Consider the following 17,735-nt stretch of genomic DNA (forward strand, 5'->3'; position numbering starts at 1 on the left):
CCAATTAATTCATTAAAAATCCTACAATGTGATTTTCTGATTATTTCCCCCCATCCTGTCTCTCATAGTCGAGGTGTACCTATGATGAAAATTACAGGCCTCTCTCATCTTTTTAAGTGGGAGAACTTGCACAATTGGTGGCTGACTAAATACTTTTTTGCCCCACTGTACATAGGCATATTCCCCCTATCTATTCCATTTTATTTCATTTTATTTTTATTATATTTTATTCAATATATTTTTATCTTATTCTATAAGTATTCAACTTACTGTATTACGTTTTAGGAGTCAGTTAGTTGGTCTATTAGAAAGGAATTTTTTTACTTTTATTTATTTTTTCCTAGGACATATTGTGTGCTATCACCGGGTGCGTTGCATTACATTTCACTGCATATATGTATGAAAGTATGTATATGTATGTGACAAATAAAAAATCTTGAATCTTAAAGAGATGATCGTTGACTTCAGGAAGCAGCAGGGGCGGAGTCATGCCCCCATACATATCGATGGAGCTGAAGTGGACAGTGTCTCCTGCTTCAAGTTCCTCGGTGTGTTCAAGATGACCTCACCTGGTCCAAGCAAGCGGACTCGGTGGTAAAAAAACTGCCCAAAAGGGCCTATACTTCCTGAGGAGACTTGAGCAGTTTGCCATGACTGCCAACACTCTCACCAACTTCTACAGGTGCACCATTGAGAGCATCCTCTCTGGCTACATTACTGCCTGGTATGGCAGCTCCAGAGGCCCTCCAGAGGATGGTGAAGAAAATGGGAGTGCGTTATCTGCTGCCATCTCACCTCCATGCAAGGCATCTGCCACATGCGATGCCATAGAAAAGCATGGAAAATCATAAAAGACTACAGCAACACGAGCTATGGTCTGTTCATGTTGCTACTTGCCTGCTAAACGTTACCAGAGCATTCGCCCACGGACTACCAGACAGTTTTTTATCCCCAGGCCTTCGGGCTTCTTAACCAGCAATACTAAGCTACTGGTCATATTGATGACACATGAATAATTATATATATGCTCTGGTCACGTGTACATTCAATGTAAAATACCAAATTTAATGTATATATTTGTCGGCACACCTCCACTTTTTATTCTAATATTTATTATTTCTATTGTCCAGTCACACTCTCCCTCTGTCTATAACCATCAGTATACATATGCTATATTCCCCATTTTGAGATTCCCTCTCGCGTTGAATTTTTCTTATGTATATTTTTGCTAGTTTTGCACTCATTTGCTGACTCTTTAACAATTTATCTTCTTTTAATGCCTTCTATGTAGTTATTGCTTGCCTTGTCACAATTTCACTGTTCAAAATGACCCTGTGTTATACTCTGCTTCTGATAAATTAAACACTTTGACTTTGAATGGAGGATATAGAAGGGATGGATTTCTTCTTGATTCTCAGTATGTGGTTTTGTCACAACAAGGAGGCAAATTTTGTTTCACAAGAGGCTGAAGGCAGCAAAACAAAAAACTGCTGAAAACAGAGTTTGGGGAAATGTGTTTGTGTTTGATGACCCTTGTTGCGCAATTGTGACTTAATGTCGCAGTGTTGATTCTAGTGACTATTCTCTCTGACTAATCATTAGTCTGCAGTGTTTTCACGTCACCTTTTGGTATCGTTTTAGCTTGCTTGGAACCTCGACGGAGGTGATACCAAAAAAGTACCAGGGTACTTTCCACAGCTTTTGCCTGATGGAAAACCAAAAGAGTCAAGTTGAGCCGATACCATGCAGTGGAAAAGCGGCTTTAGCCTTCCACTGAAAGGCATACCAATACAAGATGCTTGGGCTGTGACTAGCACCTTCAATCTTTACAATGTATGTGTATGGCAGCTGCACTGTTCCCAATGCAGCCAGACAGAATGCAAATCCTTCTGTCTGGATGACTGTTGATATGTTTCCAGTCCAGAGGCCAGACTCTCAGACGCCAACGCCTGTTCTCCCATTTCACTTGCCTTGGCATCACCGTCAACTTTGACAAGAGGTCCCAAGTGGCCAGTCAGGGTTTATTTATTTGCATTTGTTTTCAGCTAATAATGGCTGTGCCCTCACCATGTTGTTGAATTGATAACATCATCCCAATCCTTCCTCGTTTCCAGAGGGACACAGGTTATTCCTATGGATACGCTTACCACGGCTTTTCCACTATTGCTGTTTGGCTGGCTGGTATCGGTGATGCCTCATTTCTCTGCTTCTGTGTAGGAGGAAAGCGTATCTCACTGGGGGCATCCATTTGGGCTCAGTTCCTTCTCATCAAGAGGTGTTTTCTACAGTGGCCTCCCTTTTAGTGTGGGGTGCCGTCTGGCAACACCAAGCAGTAAGAGCTCTGTGGGAAGGCACAGCAGCAGTCCAAACACATACAGTGTGAAACATGTTGGAGCTGCGTGCTCTGCTGCTAGCCCTCAAGCATTTTCTGCCATTCTCAGTAGGCAAAGCCCATCCTGGTAAAATCAGAACCAAAATCAAATACCGCAGATGTCTATCATATCAGCCCCTAACCCACCACCACATCCAGGCAGTCCCTTTGGGTTTTCCAGCAACTCCTCATGTGGGCCTTTCCACGCCCAGCAAGCCTAAGTGCAATGCACCTCCCCGTCCAATGGAACAAGGCAGCAGGCTTGGTGCACCAGACACCAATGGCTCAGTTTGTCCGCTGGTTAGGTTTGGTGCACCGCCACAACACAACCACCAGATGCATAGTGCAAAATGCATCGTCTTAATACCGTTTAAATAAGCTGCTCATCAACTGCAAGTGGGCTAAAAATAAGGTATTTTGTACCAGACTTTTAATGGTTTGAATTGACAGAGTGGATAGGTAAGTTGATTAGTTGATCAAAACATGGTAAGTGTCCCCTGAAGAGGGGGATTCGTGGCGGCCTTAAATTCATAATAAATTATGCTCTTGACATTCCACAGTTAATCCAAAGGACAGAGTTGTTGCAAGGGGTTCTTGATGAATACAGTGGTACCTTGACTTACGACTATTTCGTTCTATAAGAACGGTCGTATGTTAAAACAGTCATATGTCGAAGCAATTTTTCCCATATAAATTATAATCTCATGAAGGGTGAAAATAAACAAAATACACAGCACAAACACAGTAAATATGAAAAAAATATCGAACTATGTGTGCACACAGGATGTAGGTCGCCCGCTGACTGGCCGCTGACGCGCCAAGTGCAAATTTCCACGGTTGTATCTTTGAGCAGTCGGTCGCAAGTCAATACAAATTTTCACGACTTTCGCTGCTAGTATCTTGGATTAGTCGTAAGTAGATGCAGTCCTAAGTCGAGGTACCACTGTATTAAAGATTGGCATTGCAGGTTGAGAATTTGACCTCTTGTAATTTAATGCGGTCTTGAACGCAATGATATACACAATACCCTCTGTTGTATGCCCTGACAGCACAGGTTAAAATAAATAAAATGCAACTGGTACAAGCCTTTGTATTCTGTCATACTATTTGTGCTTTTAGAATTTGGAATTACTGAGCTGCTTTATGAGCGGCATTACGATGTGGACTTAAAAGACGCCGCTCGAAGCGCATCTCGCTACGTTACCAGAGTTGCATTTTTGAAGCAGACATTACATTTCTTGAAAAACTTGAATAAGAATACTTTGAATATTTATAAACAAAGGTCTCTGTTCTCTGTGTTCACATCCACAATTCATAGAACCCTCATACATTTATAACTAAGTGGCATGCGCTGTCTCCCCCAGGTATCATCCCCCAGCTATTTTCTCGTCTCAACCACCCAGAAGCATACATTAGACAGAGCATCTGCAGCCTGCTGTGTCGGGTGGCCCATGACTCTCCACACCTCATCCTCTACCCTGCTATAGTGGGCTCACTATCCCTGGGAGGGGAAGCTCAGAACACAGGTACCCTTGAGCCGCAATTGTTCTTTGGTTTGAACAGCCTCAAAAAATTTGTATAAATATATAGATAGTATATTTGAGCATTATCTTTAGTCACATGTTTGTCATTTGTTTTGTTTTTCCTATTTTAGTCTAAATCTGTTTGTTTTGGTTTACTTGTATCATTTGAATATATCAGACTGTCTTTATATTGACAAATTAAACAATTAAATAGTGGTATTTTCATTGATATTGACTCAAGTATTGTATTGCCTCATCAGTTCCCTGTAGAGGGAGGTAGAGTACACAAAGTTTGGCCCCCCTCTTTCCTGGAAGAACAACAGATATCACTTCCTTTTGGAGCAAATTTGTGGACAGAGATTTGACGTTTGTCTGTAGTCATTGTGGGTTTTGTCATCAGTTCCCTCAAAAACGTTTCAAAATTGATAAGTGACATAATAAACCAGCGCTAAACCGATCATGATAATTTTCATGATAAAATTGTTCACAATCATTTTTGACACATTTTCTGTTTTCCTCTACCTACAAAGACACGACACGAACAGCCAATCGTACAGCAGAGAAACAAACATGTGACACAAACTGCCAATTGTACAGAGCAGAGAAACAACCATGAGACACGAACAGCCAATCATACAGCAGGTGCACCGGGGCTACAGCCGCTCTCTTGATCGCCAGGGCACTCTGGCTGGGTAGCACGCAGCGGAGATAAGGCCCCTCGGTGCTGACGTGGTGGATCTTCCTCCACCACCAACACCAACTTGAATCTCCCCAGCGCGGCCCCCATCCCCACAAAAGCAGAGTGACTAAAGAAAGAATCTGCGATTTTCACTGACATCTGGTCTGACATGGTCGGAGAGCTTCCCGCATCCACGAATGTCCCAGCATATAATTGAAGAGTGCAGATTCTGGAACTTTTCGGACTGTTCTGAGACGACAATGATGATTATATTATATATTCAAAATGTATATATTATTTATCTATTTTTTTTGTTTACATATTTATTTTTGTCTGTTTAGTGTTTGATGTAAAGCCATGAGAATACACTTAAAACTGTAAATTGTGAATTATTAGTCAATATTTATCGTGATAATTTTCGACATGGATCAATATAAAAATAAATATTGTAATAAAATGTTTGGCTGTATCGTCTGGCCCTAGAATAACACTTTTGTTGCATTAGCGTCACATTTATGATGACCTCATAGCAACCAATACCAACATACCAATCCCAACAACACCAGTTGGCTTCATTCTCAACACTCGGGCCACAATCATCAGATTTGTTTTCTGTTTAAGGGAGCAAGCTGCCATCGACCCTGCCTACCTTTTTGGGTAGCATGCAAGGTGAAGGTCTGGGGGACAATGAGGATGAAGAGGAGCATCCGGGAAGCCAGCCGACTTCCCTGGCGAGCAGTGGCAGGCGGAGGAGTGCAGACGACCTGTCCACCATGTGCTCCAGCCAGGACCAAGCCATGATGCAGGACTGCTACAGCAAGATAGTGGAGAAACTGTCCGCAGCCAATCCAACCATGGTGCTGCAGGTAACAACAGAAAAATGTGCTTTCCCTGGAGGTGTACTGAATACATTTTACAATGTAACAATGCGTTCTCGGTAGGCTTGGGTCTGTATTTGATAATATTGAATATCGCAATATTTGCCACCATATTTTTACAGTATCGAATATCAGGTCCGTCTGTCTGCGGGACCACATATTGTTTAGATCTCCTTTACTGTGTCCAAATGTATAATCTTCGAATGGTAGGATAGTGGCAAAACTAAAATACAGGTACGATGTTAAAATCAAGGATCGATTTACAGCACAATAGAAGTGCGTTATTCATTGGTTTACTGCGGGCTGCTGAAGCACACTTAAATGGCTTCAATAAAACGTTGGTTGATAAGTTTTTTTTGGGGTTTTTTTTTTATACAACCTATTAATATCCCAGCAGCAGCTCCACACAGCAGCACTAGTTATTTTTAATGTGTTTTACCCATTTTAAATATTTTTAACCCCATGATTGGAATCGATATTAGCGGATTTTCATGTATTTTACCTTATATCACAGCTCCGTTGGTTTTACGAAACATTGCTTTGTGTTCCCTTCTGATTACAATTTGTGCTACAGTTCCAGATATTTAGCCTAGCTAGGCTCATCTTTAGCCTGGTCGCCAAGCTAACAGCGCAATGCTACTTGCTAATTAGTGCAGTACACGCTAGTATTTGCCGGCTGATATTGCTAGCTGGCCTCTGACATCATAATGCTTATATGTGGACTTTGCCAGCCAGCTTACTCCCTGTTACAGGACGACATCAGAAGGCTGAAACAGAACATTAAAAACGAGGATGAGTTAATCATGGGCTTTTCGGCCATAGCCTCTGCTCAGGTTAAATGTCTCTCTGCTGTAAACTTCTCCTGCTGCGCCAGCCTGTCCACAGAGTGCTCAGCTGCTGTCACACACCACAAAACCACTCTTCACTGGTCCAGCTCTGCCACCACCGGAGGGTAGCTGATCAACTGATGACATGGCTGTGAGCGACATCTGGCCCATACATGGGACTAAACCAAAATCCCAAGCTTGCTCTACTTCCTGTAACTCGGAGACATGGACCTGGTCCAGGAGCTGCGAAGATCAGGCTAAATGCTCCCCCCAGCCAGGCGCATCTGACACTCTGCTGCTGAGTAATAAATTGTAGGCCCTAGACAGTGGGGATGGACCGTGCTCTCCAGTCGGGCTCCAGCTGGATGATCATCCATTTTCTGCCCTGGGCCTCTGCTCCTGAGCTATCTGGTGGCTCCTCCGCTGCTACAGAGGACCGCAACCCATGTCCTGCCCTCCAGGTGGTTAGGTGCGCACACCCCTACACCTCCTGTGTCCAGCCGCACGGAGCAAGGCTAAAGACCCCTGGCCCCAGCTAGGAGCGAGACCCGAGGCTCTCATCAGCTCCATGCCACATGAGGCAGACCCCTAGACCACGGCTCGCAGTAGGGATTGCCGGTCCTTCTCCACCTTGGTTCCTGTCCATGCCACCTTGGTTTGTCCAACAGCTTTGACACCTCCTGGGCCGACTGCTTCTATCCTCCATCATCCCCTACGGCGCTAGCTGCCCCACGCTCTGCTCAGAGATGCTCTGAATGAACGTCAATCCCGAACTTCGCCCTAACCCTGGTGTAGGATTTCCTGCAAAGAGCCCCAACACCCGCCTTCATCTGTTCCTCCATTGACGCTCTTTGTGGGCTTACCAATCACTGGTGATTGGTGACCCCACTGGTGCGGGCCATTATTCTGTCTCCAAAATGATTCTTCACTAGTGATCTGTTTTAAAAAATCAGAACTGAAATCTCATTATATAGACCTTATGAATACCCTTTTTAAAACAAAAAAGACCATAATGATATCTGGACCACTCCCCTCTCCCTGCTTCAGTGACATGGATTTCCGCGGCATCCGTCACCTTCATATCCGGCAAAAGAGGTACTGTAGCCAAGTTAACATTGCATATGTGACCCATCGCAGTCTTTTAGTACATTTGGTGGCTTTTGACTTTTTTGCATCATGCGGAAGTGAAGAATCAGAGCTTCAAAAAAAAGTGTGACTTGTACAAATCAAGCAAATATTTTTAAAGCTATGACTTGTTAATGACAAGGGTGTGGCAAACTGTGATTCTGAGATAATCACCTTCAAAGTTTTCCCCCACACTTGGCTTCTTTCAGCCAGCTCCCAGAATGCAAATAGTTGGAGGACCAACACAGCCGCATGGCCACTTGACACCCTGCTGGATGGGGACATGACACCCTGCTGAATGGGGCAATCTCTGCATTGCTCTTGTGTTTGTAGGGAATGTTGAACAGCATCATTGCCACACATCTTTATTTAAAAAAAAAAAAAAAAAAGCTTTTATTTAACAGTAAGAATATACATGTTTTATAAAAGTGGAATTATTTAGGAGTTTAAAAGTGCAGACAACACAACAAAATTTACATGTGGGGGTTTCTGCCCACAGGTAAGGGTTTAGGGAGGGAGATGGAGTCTTTCTGGCAGTGGTGAGTCAACATGCGATTGTTTTTATTGTAACCTTGAACAATAAAGTGCGCTGGATACAAGTATCAATCACAAATGATAGTGATAAATATTATAATGATAATGATAATGATCATCTTGGGTGCAGGAGGAATGGCGTTCCACTGCTGGGCTGCTGACAAGCCCCAGCCACGACCATCTGTGCTGCCGGCCTATGGACCACCCGGAAGTTAAAGGGCTGGAGGGCCAGCTACCACCGCGTGATCCGGGCGTTTGTGTCCTTCATGCGGTGGAGCCATTGCAGCAGGGCGTGGTCCAAACAGAGGGTGAAAGCTCGTCCCAGGAGGTAGTAGCGGAGGGAACCGACTACCCATTTGATGGCTAAACATCAAGTTTAGCCATTTCCCCCTTCTCGTACCTCGACTCCCGCTCTGAGAGCTTGCGATTGAGGTACAGCACTGGACACTCGGTCCCCTCCACCTCATGGGACAAGAGTGTGCCCAGCCCTCCGTTCGACGCGTCACTCTGCAGACAAAAAGGAGAGAGGAGTTAGGGTTAAACACTGGCTTCCCACAGAGAGCTCTCCCACAGAGAGCTGACTTTACACTCGCAAACGCCTGCTGGTACTTCTCTGTCCACTGGACCGGATCTGGAGCACCCTTTTAAGTTGAATCGGACAAGGGGCTGGTTTGCTCCAAAAGGTCAGGGACAAACCTCCTATAGTCGCTGGCCAGCCCCAAGAACTGCCTCACCTCCTTTTTAGTCTTGGGTCTCAGCATGTTTGTGACTGCAGCGGTTTTATCAAAATGCGGTTTGGACCAGGCCTTTACCCAAGTGGTACCCCAGATAACGTACCTCCCGCCGTCCCAGGGCACACTTCTTTGGGTTGGCGGTGAGTCCAGCCCACCTCAGGGACTCAAGCACAGAGCCCACATGCTGCATTTGCTGCTCCCAGGTGTTGCTGTGAATGATAACGTCATTTAGATGGGCCGCGGTGTAGGCTACATGGACAGGATGCAGGACGCAGCCCATGAGTCTCTGAAAGGTGGCTGGGGCCACCGAACAACCCAAATGGAAGTGTGCGAAAGTGGTATAAGCCACTTTTTTTTCCTTGAACTCTGAGACAAGGGAATCTGCCAGTAGCCCTCGGTTAAATCCAGTGTCGTGAAAAAACTAGCTGTACCTAACCGGTCGAGAAGTTCATCAATCCGGGGCTTCGGGTAGTGTCGAACTTGGACACCGTCTTCACCCTGCAGTAGTCCACGCAGAACCGGACTGACCCATCGGGTTAACCCAGCAGCACGATGGGACTAGACCAGTCATCCGTGAACTCCTCTATTACGCCCATGTCCAGCATAGCCTCTTACTCCGCCTGCACGATCTTGTGTTTGTGTTCGGGCAGGTGATACGCCCCAGAGCGCACCTTCACTCCTGGGCTCGTCTCCACATGGTGGTGTATGAGGGACGTGAGGCCTGGCAGGGAGGAGAAAACATCAGAGAAGCAATGCTGAAGTGCAGCTACATCTGCCCTCTGGTCACTTAAGAGGCCGCTCTTTGAACCTCCGGCCTCAACTCATGCCGCTCAATGACCGGCCGTGACCACGGAAGGCCCTTGCCACTTTGCGAGCAATTTAGAGCTGGACGTAGGGAGCAACACTAACACCTTTCCTCCTGGTGCAAATTGTCGGAGTCAAGCCCCCCCCCCCCATTTTATTATAATACTCCATCAGGCAGTCGGTCGGGGGATGGTATGCGCTGGTCTGAATTGAGCGGACGCCCAGTAATTCGTAAAGTTCCCGAAGTGCACTTGACAGAGTAGTACCCTGGTCGGTCAGGATTTCCTTCGGAATCCCGACTCGGGAGATGACCTGAAACAGTGCCTGCGCCTCACTTTTGGTCGTAATACAGCGCAGGGGCACTGCTTTTGGATATCGGGTTGCATAATTCACTGGGACTTACACAAAACGATACCGGTGGGCACTGCGGCCTAACGGCCTGATGAGGTCCATACCGAGTCTTTCAAACACAACCTCGACTACGGGGAGGGGCCTCAACGGCGCTCTTGGTGTAGCCGGAGAGTTGACTAACTGGCCCTCAGGACACACAGCGCACCATTTACGCACATCTGCCCAAATGCCCGGCCAATTGAAGCAGGCCATTTACCACTGTTGTGTTTTCTCGTAACCGAGGTGACAGGCCATCGGGTTATGGTGGGCCGTCTGGAAGAGCATTTCCCGGCTCTTCGGCACCAACAACTGGGATATCTCCTCTGCTGTCTGATTGTCATGGCTCACTTGATATAACCTGTCCCTAATCACAGAATTTTTTTTTGTGAATGAACACACCGTCGTGGCGCGGAAAATTGCCCACCGACGACCCTTCTGCATCACCGTGCCCCACACAACACTCACATTTCCCTACCGACTATGAATACACTCCCCCAGCCTCTCTCATCAATGTGTCAAACCCTTGCCAATCTGTGCCCAAAATCAGGGAGTGTGACAGGCGGAACTAACTGCAGCCTGTACCCTATGCTTTTTTCCCTTGTAATTAAGTTTGAGCTGGACCAGATACGTGAATATCCCCATGCACACAACGAACCTCCACCTGTGACGCCTCCACCAAAGTCGCAGGTCGAACCAGGCATTGCTGGGCAGTCGTCAGTCCAGCAAAGCCTGATGTCTACCTCCTTGTAGTCTTACCAGTACTTGGTACTGGTAAGACCCCCCCCCCCCCCCCACCAACATTCTTCTCCGGGCAGTCGGGATGGGCTGGTGAGCCAGCGATTCCTGCATGGATCCTGGAGATGGATGTAGCACCCCCGGAGGTAGTCCTGCTCCTCCTTCATCTACGCGAGGCTCCAGGGCGCCTTTCACTCGGCGCCCTGCCCCTCCCGGGTCTCTGTTCAGGTGCCACTTGTAGGAGTGTCTGGCCGTGGTGCGCTAACATGGCGACAGTTTTTATTGTAACTTTGAACAGTAAGGTGCGCTGGCCACAACTATCAATCACAAATGATGATGATGAATATTATAATAATGATGATGATGATGATCTTCAATATCTTGGAGTTATTATGTGGACTAACCCCACCCCAGCTACACCCTGAGAGCCTGTTTGGGGCTGCCTCTTTTAATGTTCTTTTCGGCCCTGGCTGCATTTTCAGGTAAACTTACGAATCTTGTCCATTGCTACTTGTTCATAATCTGCATCACCAACCTCAACGGGCTTCATCACGTCATCAACTTCTTCCATTGTTGTAACGGGCGTGTCGTCGGTAATCTCCGGTGGTTCTTGAAAATATTTCATTTCATTGTCACTTTCAGGTTGAAATCTGCAGTTTGAAATGTTCTCCGAGATAACGCCGGGATCAGATTGAGCTTCGCCGTCGTGGAGAACTGACTATCATCGCGGAAAATGTTGTCCAGTACGCGCCGCTTACACTGACTTGGATCTATTGCACTGGTCAGATTAAGGTCCACGATATGATTTAGATCTTCCGCCACCCGCTTCTCTGAATCCATAACAACACGGAGATGAAAGTTTGGTATACGCACCCCTACACAATAATTTCTGTGTGTGTGTGTATAAATAGTAAGATTAAAGGTTAGACACTATCAAAACGGTTTCACATTGTGACTTCACATCACATGGAATATGGAGGAATGATTTTACCCTGGACAGTCACTTTAAAGGAAACGATCATTCGTCATTGTTAAGCACTGTTCAGCATCTCGGTAATTTACTGTACATGCGTTTCCCCATGTAATCTAACAGTAATATTTAGCTTGACGGTTTAACACTTATCTACTATTTATAAATCAAACTCGCTTTTGAACCTGGAAAAATCTAATTTTCCTTCTCGACAGATTTTTTTCCAACTCATTTGGCGGCTCGTGGCAATTTTAGAAATGGGCAACATAGCGGATTTTGCTGCAGTGGGTCACATTTGCTGCCTGATAATATTTTTGCCCAATAATTAATAAACATATTGGCGTCTTTTAAACTTCAACTTACTGAATAGATTTAATGACCTTTGTCAGGTCACCTGACAAGAAAATAAATCAGCAAAATAATGTCCCCTTAATGTTCCTGAGGTCCGTTCAGTAAAGAAGGAACAGAAAGGCAGAAAGGAAATGGAAAGCCTGCAACCTAAATGTGTTTTATAATCATACAAGCACCGTATTTCTCCAATTTATTTCTGAGAATGCCTACAACCAAAGAAAACTGTTAAACACCATTGATAGTTGTAAAGTTTTCCTCACACTATTATGAATCAATATCCAGAGGAATGTGAAAAATGTCTTTTCTTTACAAAGAAAATTGAAGATACCCAGGATCAAATAATCCCACCTGTACATGACCTCTCTGTTACCTTCCATTTGGAGGCTGGATTGGATGAATTTGTTCCAGTAACTGTAGAAAACATCAGATGTTATATAGTGGTACTACATCCTACAGTGGAACCTACATCGTGTGTGCACGTAGTTAGTGGCTTATCAATGTATTTTTCATATATACTGTGTTTGTGCTGTGCTTTTTTTTTCACCCTTCATGATGAGTCCTAAGAAGACAGTTCCAATGGGAATCATTGCCTTTCTTTTTCCCTTCATCCGTAAAGGCAATGATTCCCATTGGAACTAAGAAGGAAATCATAGAAATATATGAGCGTGGTGTATATGGGAAAAATTGCTTCGACGTACGACTGTTTTAACATACGACCGTTCTTATAGAACGAATTACAGTCGTAAGTCGATGTACCACTGTATTTCGTATGTTAAGCATGACCTCATCCAACCACTTTTTGGAAATACCAATCTGGACCCCTCAGTTCTCAGCAATTTTTGACCCATCTCTAAACTCTTTCTTATCCAAAGTTTTATAGAAAGATGTGTATAAACAGCTGATTGACTACATCAGCACGAACAACCTATTTGCATATTCCAATCGAGTTTTCAGCCATGCCACAGCATAGAAACGGCTCTACCTAAAGTTACAAATGATCTTATTTTAGCAGCTGATGCAGGACATTTAATCCTCCTGGATCTTAGCGCTGCATTTGACACAATTGACCATTCCATCCTCATCGACTGCCTTAGAAGTTCTGTTGGCATATCAGGCTCTGCTCGTAAGTGTTTTTTCTTGATATTTATCAGACAGACAGTTTTCAGTTAGTTTAGATAATTTAGTTTCCACCTCGGCACAGACTGTGTGCCGCAAGGCTCTATTCTCGGCTCCATATTATTCTCACTCACCACTGTTACACAGATTATACACAACTGTACATGCCCATTAACTCTCAGGACTCTGGTTGCCGAATGACTCTCGAAGCTTGTTTAGATGATTTGCAATGTTGGATGGCTCAAAGCTTTTTGCAGTTAAACAACAGCAAATCTGAAGTAATTGTATTTGGCCCTTCATCCTCCACTGCAATAATTCAACATAATCTTAGTGACTAAGCTTCTAACGTAAAGCCTACAGCCAGAAATTTAGGAGTGATTTTAGACATTGATCTTACTTTTAACACAGCTAAACAAGGTCATCCAGTCCTATTTTTAAACGTTAACAAACATCTCTAAAATTCAGTATTTTCTAACTCCTGCAGATCTTGAAAAGTCATCTACACTTTTATTTCCCCCCTTCTAAATTGCTGTGTACTCCAGCTTCAAAAACAAAATTGTTCCCATCTTCAACTAGTACAGAACAGTACAGCCAGACTCTTACACGTAACTTAAACCAGAAGAGCAGAGCATATTAAACCAATTTTAGCCTCCCTTCATTGGTTACCCATTACTTTTAGAATACATTATAAGGTTTTACTGATTACATTCAAGGTACGGAATGGTCGAGCCCCTTCTTACATTACAGACCTTTTAACCCCATTAGAGCTGGAGCGCAGCCTAAGATTCTCGGGTAGGGCCTTTCTAGCCATTCGGAAGTCGAGACTGAAGACAAAGGCCCCTAGACTTTGGAATTACCTGCCTGAGGTTGTTAGGCTTGCAAATTCCGCATATTCTTTTAAATTGCTTAAAACACACTTTTATGGACTTTATTTTTCTACCTGATTTTACCACCTGATTAATGTCTGTTTTTGTGTTTTCTTCTTTTCCCCATAATATGTTATTTTTATTTTGTTTCTTGTACAATTCTTCCTATGTTTTTATCTTTCATGTTTTTTATCTTATGTAAAGCGCTTTGTAACTGTTTGGTAAAATGCTATACAAATAAAATGTATTATCGTTAATTAAATGGAGGCTGTTTAGTGCTTGTAGCGAGGAAGCAGATGGACATGGTGGCGTGCGTGGCGTGGATGGTCCAGTCGGTTCGGTCATGAAGTTGCGGCCCCATGCACCCGCTTTACTTTCACATTTTATATCTGAACAACAGAGAAAGCAGTTAAAACTCGCCCTCTGAGACTCGGCCGTTTATTAAAGCTTCTACTGTCATGCTCCCATTTCATTTCTCCCAGAAAGCTCCAGATTTTTACAGATATTCTCCTTTACATCTGTAGCTCACAGCAGAGTGGCATTCTCATTTACCCAGAATGCACTGCTGCTTTATGGACAGCACAGCTGGGGTTGTGAAAAATTTCAGACCTAGAATGGGGGTCCTGAGTGAAAGAAGATTGGGAACCCTTGCACTGTAGTGTGCAGTGTTCGTATACCCAGATATTTCACTGGAAGTACTCTGTCATCATGGTCCTTTTCACATACTATTTGATGCATGCTATGGTTTCAGACATACTTAACGCATACTAGTTTGGCGTACTAAACTTTTTTTATTATTATTGTTATTAATTGGCCACCAGGTGCAGCTGCTGGTTGGCGAGCTGCGCAGGGTGACCCTCCTGTGGGATGAGCTGTGGCTGGGCGTCCTGCAGCAGCAGCACATGCACGTACTGCGCAGGATCCAGCAGCTGGAGGAGGAAGTCAAGAGGGTGCAGAACAACAACACCCTGCGCAAGTAAGCAATACAATTTTTTGGAGTGTTTGATCCCAAAATCGGAACCAAAGCTTGGAGCACTAAGTTGTAGCAGATGAGGCAACCCATAAAGAATGCCTCTGGCAGCTAATTGGACTGTAAATGGGTGTCTACCCTGGCACAGAACTTGTTCTCAAACAACTTTTTAGTCAAATCATAGTTGGTTTTGATTAGAGTCACAATTTGACTTGACCAACAATGTGAGGCAATTTATATAGCCTACATCATAATAATTTGGTTTGATCGTGCATGAGGAGCTTCAGAAAAATGTTCAATATCTAAACAGGCATGTAACTGGCACAGAAAATCCCTCCAAAAAGACGTAATGTCGTCTCTGACCAACAGGGACGAGAAGATGGCCATCATGCGGGAGAAGCATTCAGCCCTGATGCGCCCCGTGGTGTTTGCGCTAGAGCATGTACGGAGCATCACATCGGCTACGGCTGAGACACCGCATGAGACCTGGTTCCAGCAGACTTACGGCGACGCCATCATGACCGCTCTGGAGAGGCTTCAGAACCCCACAGTCCCGGCCAATCCCGCCAGCAGCTGGGTCCCCTTCAAACAAGTAAGTGACTGTCAGGGATGCACACAGATCATTTATAATGACATTAATATTATAACAGAATACCACTTTCTTGGTACTGGACACACAGGGATGTAAACTGGTATTGACCTTCTGAATCTGGGTAAACAAAAGCATTTTTTATAACACTCTTACTCTTTTATTACACTATAACACTCAAATGAGAGTGGACAGTGATCTCATGGACATTGCAATAGGCAACACATTTAATAACACACCAGACCTGCGACCTTGGGAAAATATTTTGAGTACCACAATAATGTAACAGGGAGTCTCTGTGGCGTTGCTCTGAAGCTAAATCATCAGTTACTCACACTGTAGCCGTCTCTTAACGAGGCTAATCACATTGTATGCGAGCCACTACGGCTAACTATATGTACAAATTTATCTCATCAGGATATACCCCACGAAATGCATCATCTTGTAAAGTTGCCGAACATGTTTGTGAACAAGAGATGCACCAATTACAATTTCCTTGGGAGATTCTATTTAAAAATAAATAAATAAATAAATAAATAAAATCTGACCTGATTTCGATTTTGGCAGATTCAGATTTTCATTCAATTGTATGTTCATAATAAAACATTGACTATTAAATATCTTTTAAATTGTCATGCGATCATTTTGAGTTCATATGCATGATCGGAGAAATAAAATGTTATCATTTGATCTCATTTGGTATATCTGCTGTATGTCAATGACAAATACGTCAGGTGATCTGATCACGCTCAGTTACCGCTATAGTAAGATTGCTGACTTTCACACTGTGTTTACTACATTATTCACTGTAGAACAATAATAAGAATATGGAACGGTCATTGAGTTCCAATAAAATGAAAACATGACTGAGTTCAGTTAAACAGAATTATGGGACTGTCACCAAGTTTCAGTATAAGGCAACCTGTAACTGGACACAACATATAACTACTTCCCCTTTCCCACTGCACCAAAAACCCGGTAACACCTGCTAACACAATCGGCATTAGTCACCAGTGGGAAAGGAAAAACCCGGGTCTCAGTCAAATGACCCGGCGATAGACCCGAGTTTAATTGACTCCACCTCCAACCGGCTGTGACGTGAACGGGACACGCGGGTCGACCCTCAAATTTTGGCACCTTTACCTGCGCAATGTGACACACATTGAAGTTCCAGACACTGGCGCATAAATAGACAGGAATATACGTGTATCATTCCATCATTTCATATCTGATTTAGAATCCAAAATAGGAAGTCATTGACAGTTTTCCATGTGGGGCACCATGAAATGTTGTGAGTGTGGGGATGGTACCATGGGCACCACAGAGGAGAACCCCCATGCTCCCCACCGGTACCCACTCCCTGCCACGAATGATGGTGCGGATTCGCCTAGAGCAGCTTGGAGTATCAGTGCTCACTTGCGCACCGGCAGCATGGTGTATCCATGCGTGGTGCGCACCAGCAGCATGGAGTATCCGTGCTCCATGCTGCTTCTACTGTAGTGTTCATGAACCATCCGATTCTTTGAACTGCTCAAATTATTTTTTTTCATGTTTTACAGTTTTATATATTTGTTTAAGTTGCTGTCTCCTCTACTGTTTTTTTCCCAATCACACTGGAACTATGACACACCCCTTTTCCAGCGTGTTGGTGATGTTGAATGTGACGCACAAGAAAAAAACTGCATTTCTCCTTGCAACGGGAAAGGTGTCAATCACCTATTTTTAGTGGCTTGGTGTTAAAACTGTAGTATTTATATGGTACTTGTCATTCCAAAATACATTACAATCATTGCAAAAAAAAGTAATAATAATAAATGACACTCTTCTGACTCTCCTTCACTGGAACTCACTGTGCATTAAACCAACTGTATCAAATCGAACAACTTGTTTTACTGTGTAAAGAGTGACTCGTCAAAAACAGCCTCAAAAAAGAGTCAAACTTTTCAACATGAGCAGAGCTCATGCACTACGAACAACCAGAGCAGACACTCCGCTGCAGTGATAGAGATAACAACACAGTCTGCACAATTAAGAATCTTGTCAGGGGATAAAATATTTATCCAACCTTTGTTTACCTTGAAGTACCTTCAAACAGCCGACATTTATTTCGCTCTCTTTTTTGAGCGTCAACTACACAACTACGTTACATTACGTTCGTATCGGGTTTGAGTATCGGAGCATCCTTAAGAGTACATGAGCACAGTATCGTGCGACGACATTTGACCAGTGCAGGATCGCAAGATATATCTGATCGGCCAGTCACGACCGATCAA

General features: G+C 44.1%; 1 protein-coding gene across 1 annotated transcript in view; it reads left to right on the forward strand.

Annotated features, from left to right (window-relative positions):
• smg1 (SMG1 nonsense mediated mRNA decay associated PI3K related kinase) overlaps positions 1-17,735 on the forward strand; it is a gene marked incomplete at its 5' end in the record, with an annotated part of 151,603 nt that overhangs the window by 76,386 nt on the left and 57,482 nt on the right. Inside the window, 4 exons of the mRNA XM_080009518.1 lie at positions 3,736-3,897; positions 5,195-5,439; positions 14,725-14,879; positions 15,243-15,465. Of these exons, the coding sequence (XP_079865644.1) occupies positions 3,736-3,897; positions 5,195-5,439; positions 14,725-14,879; positions 15,243-15,465 (785 nt within the window). The remainder of the gene's footprint in view (positions 1-3,735; positions 3,898-5,194; positions 5,440-14,724; positions 14,880-15,242; positions 15,466-17,735) is intronic.

Source organism: Zeus faber (assembly GCF_960531495.2).
Source record: "Zeus faber genome assembly, chromosome: 11".
Classification (NCBI taxonomy): Eukaryota; Metazoa; Chordata; class Actinopteri; order Zeiformes; family Zeidae; genus Zeus; species Zeus faber.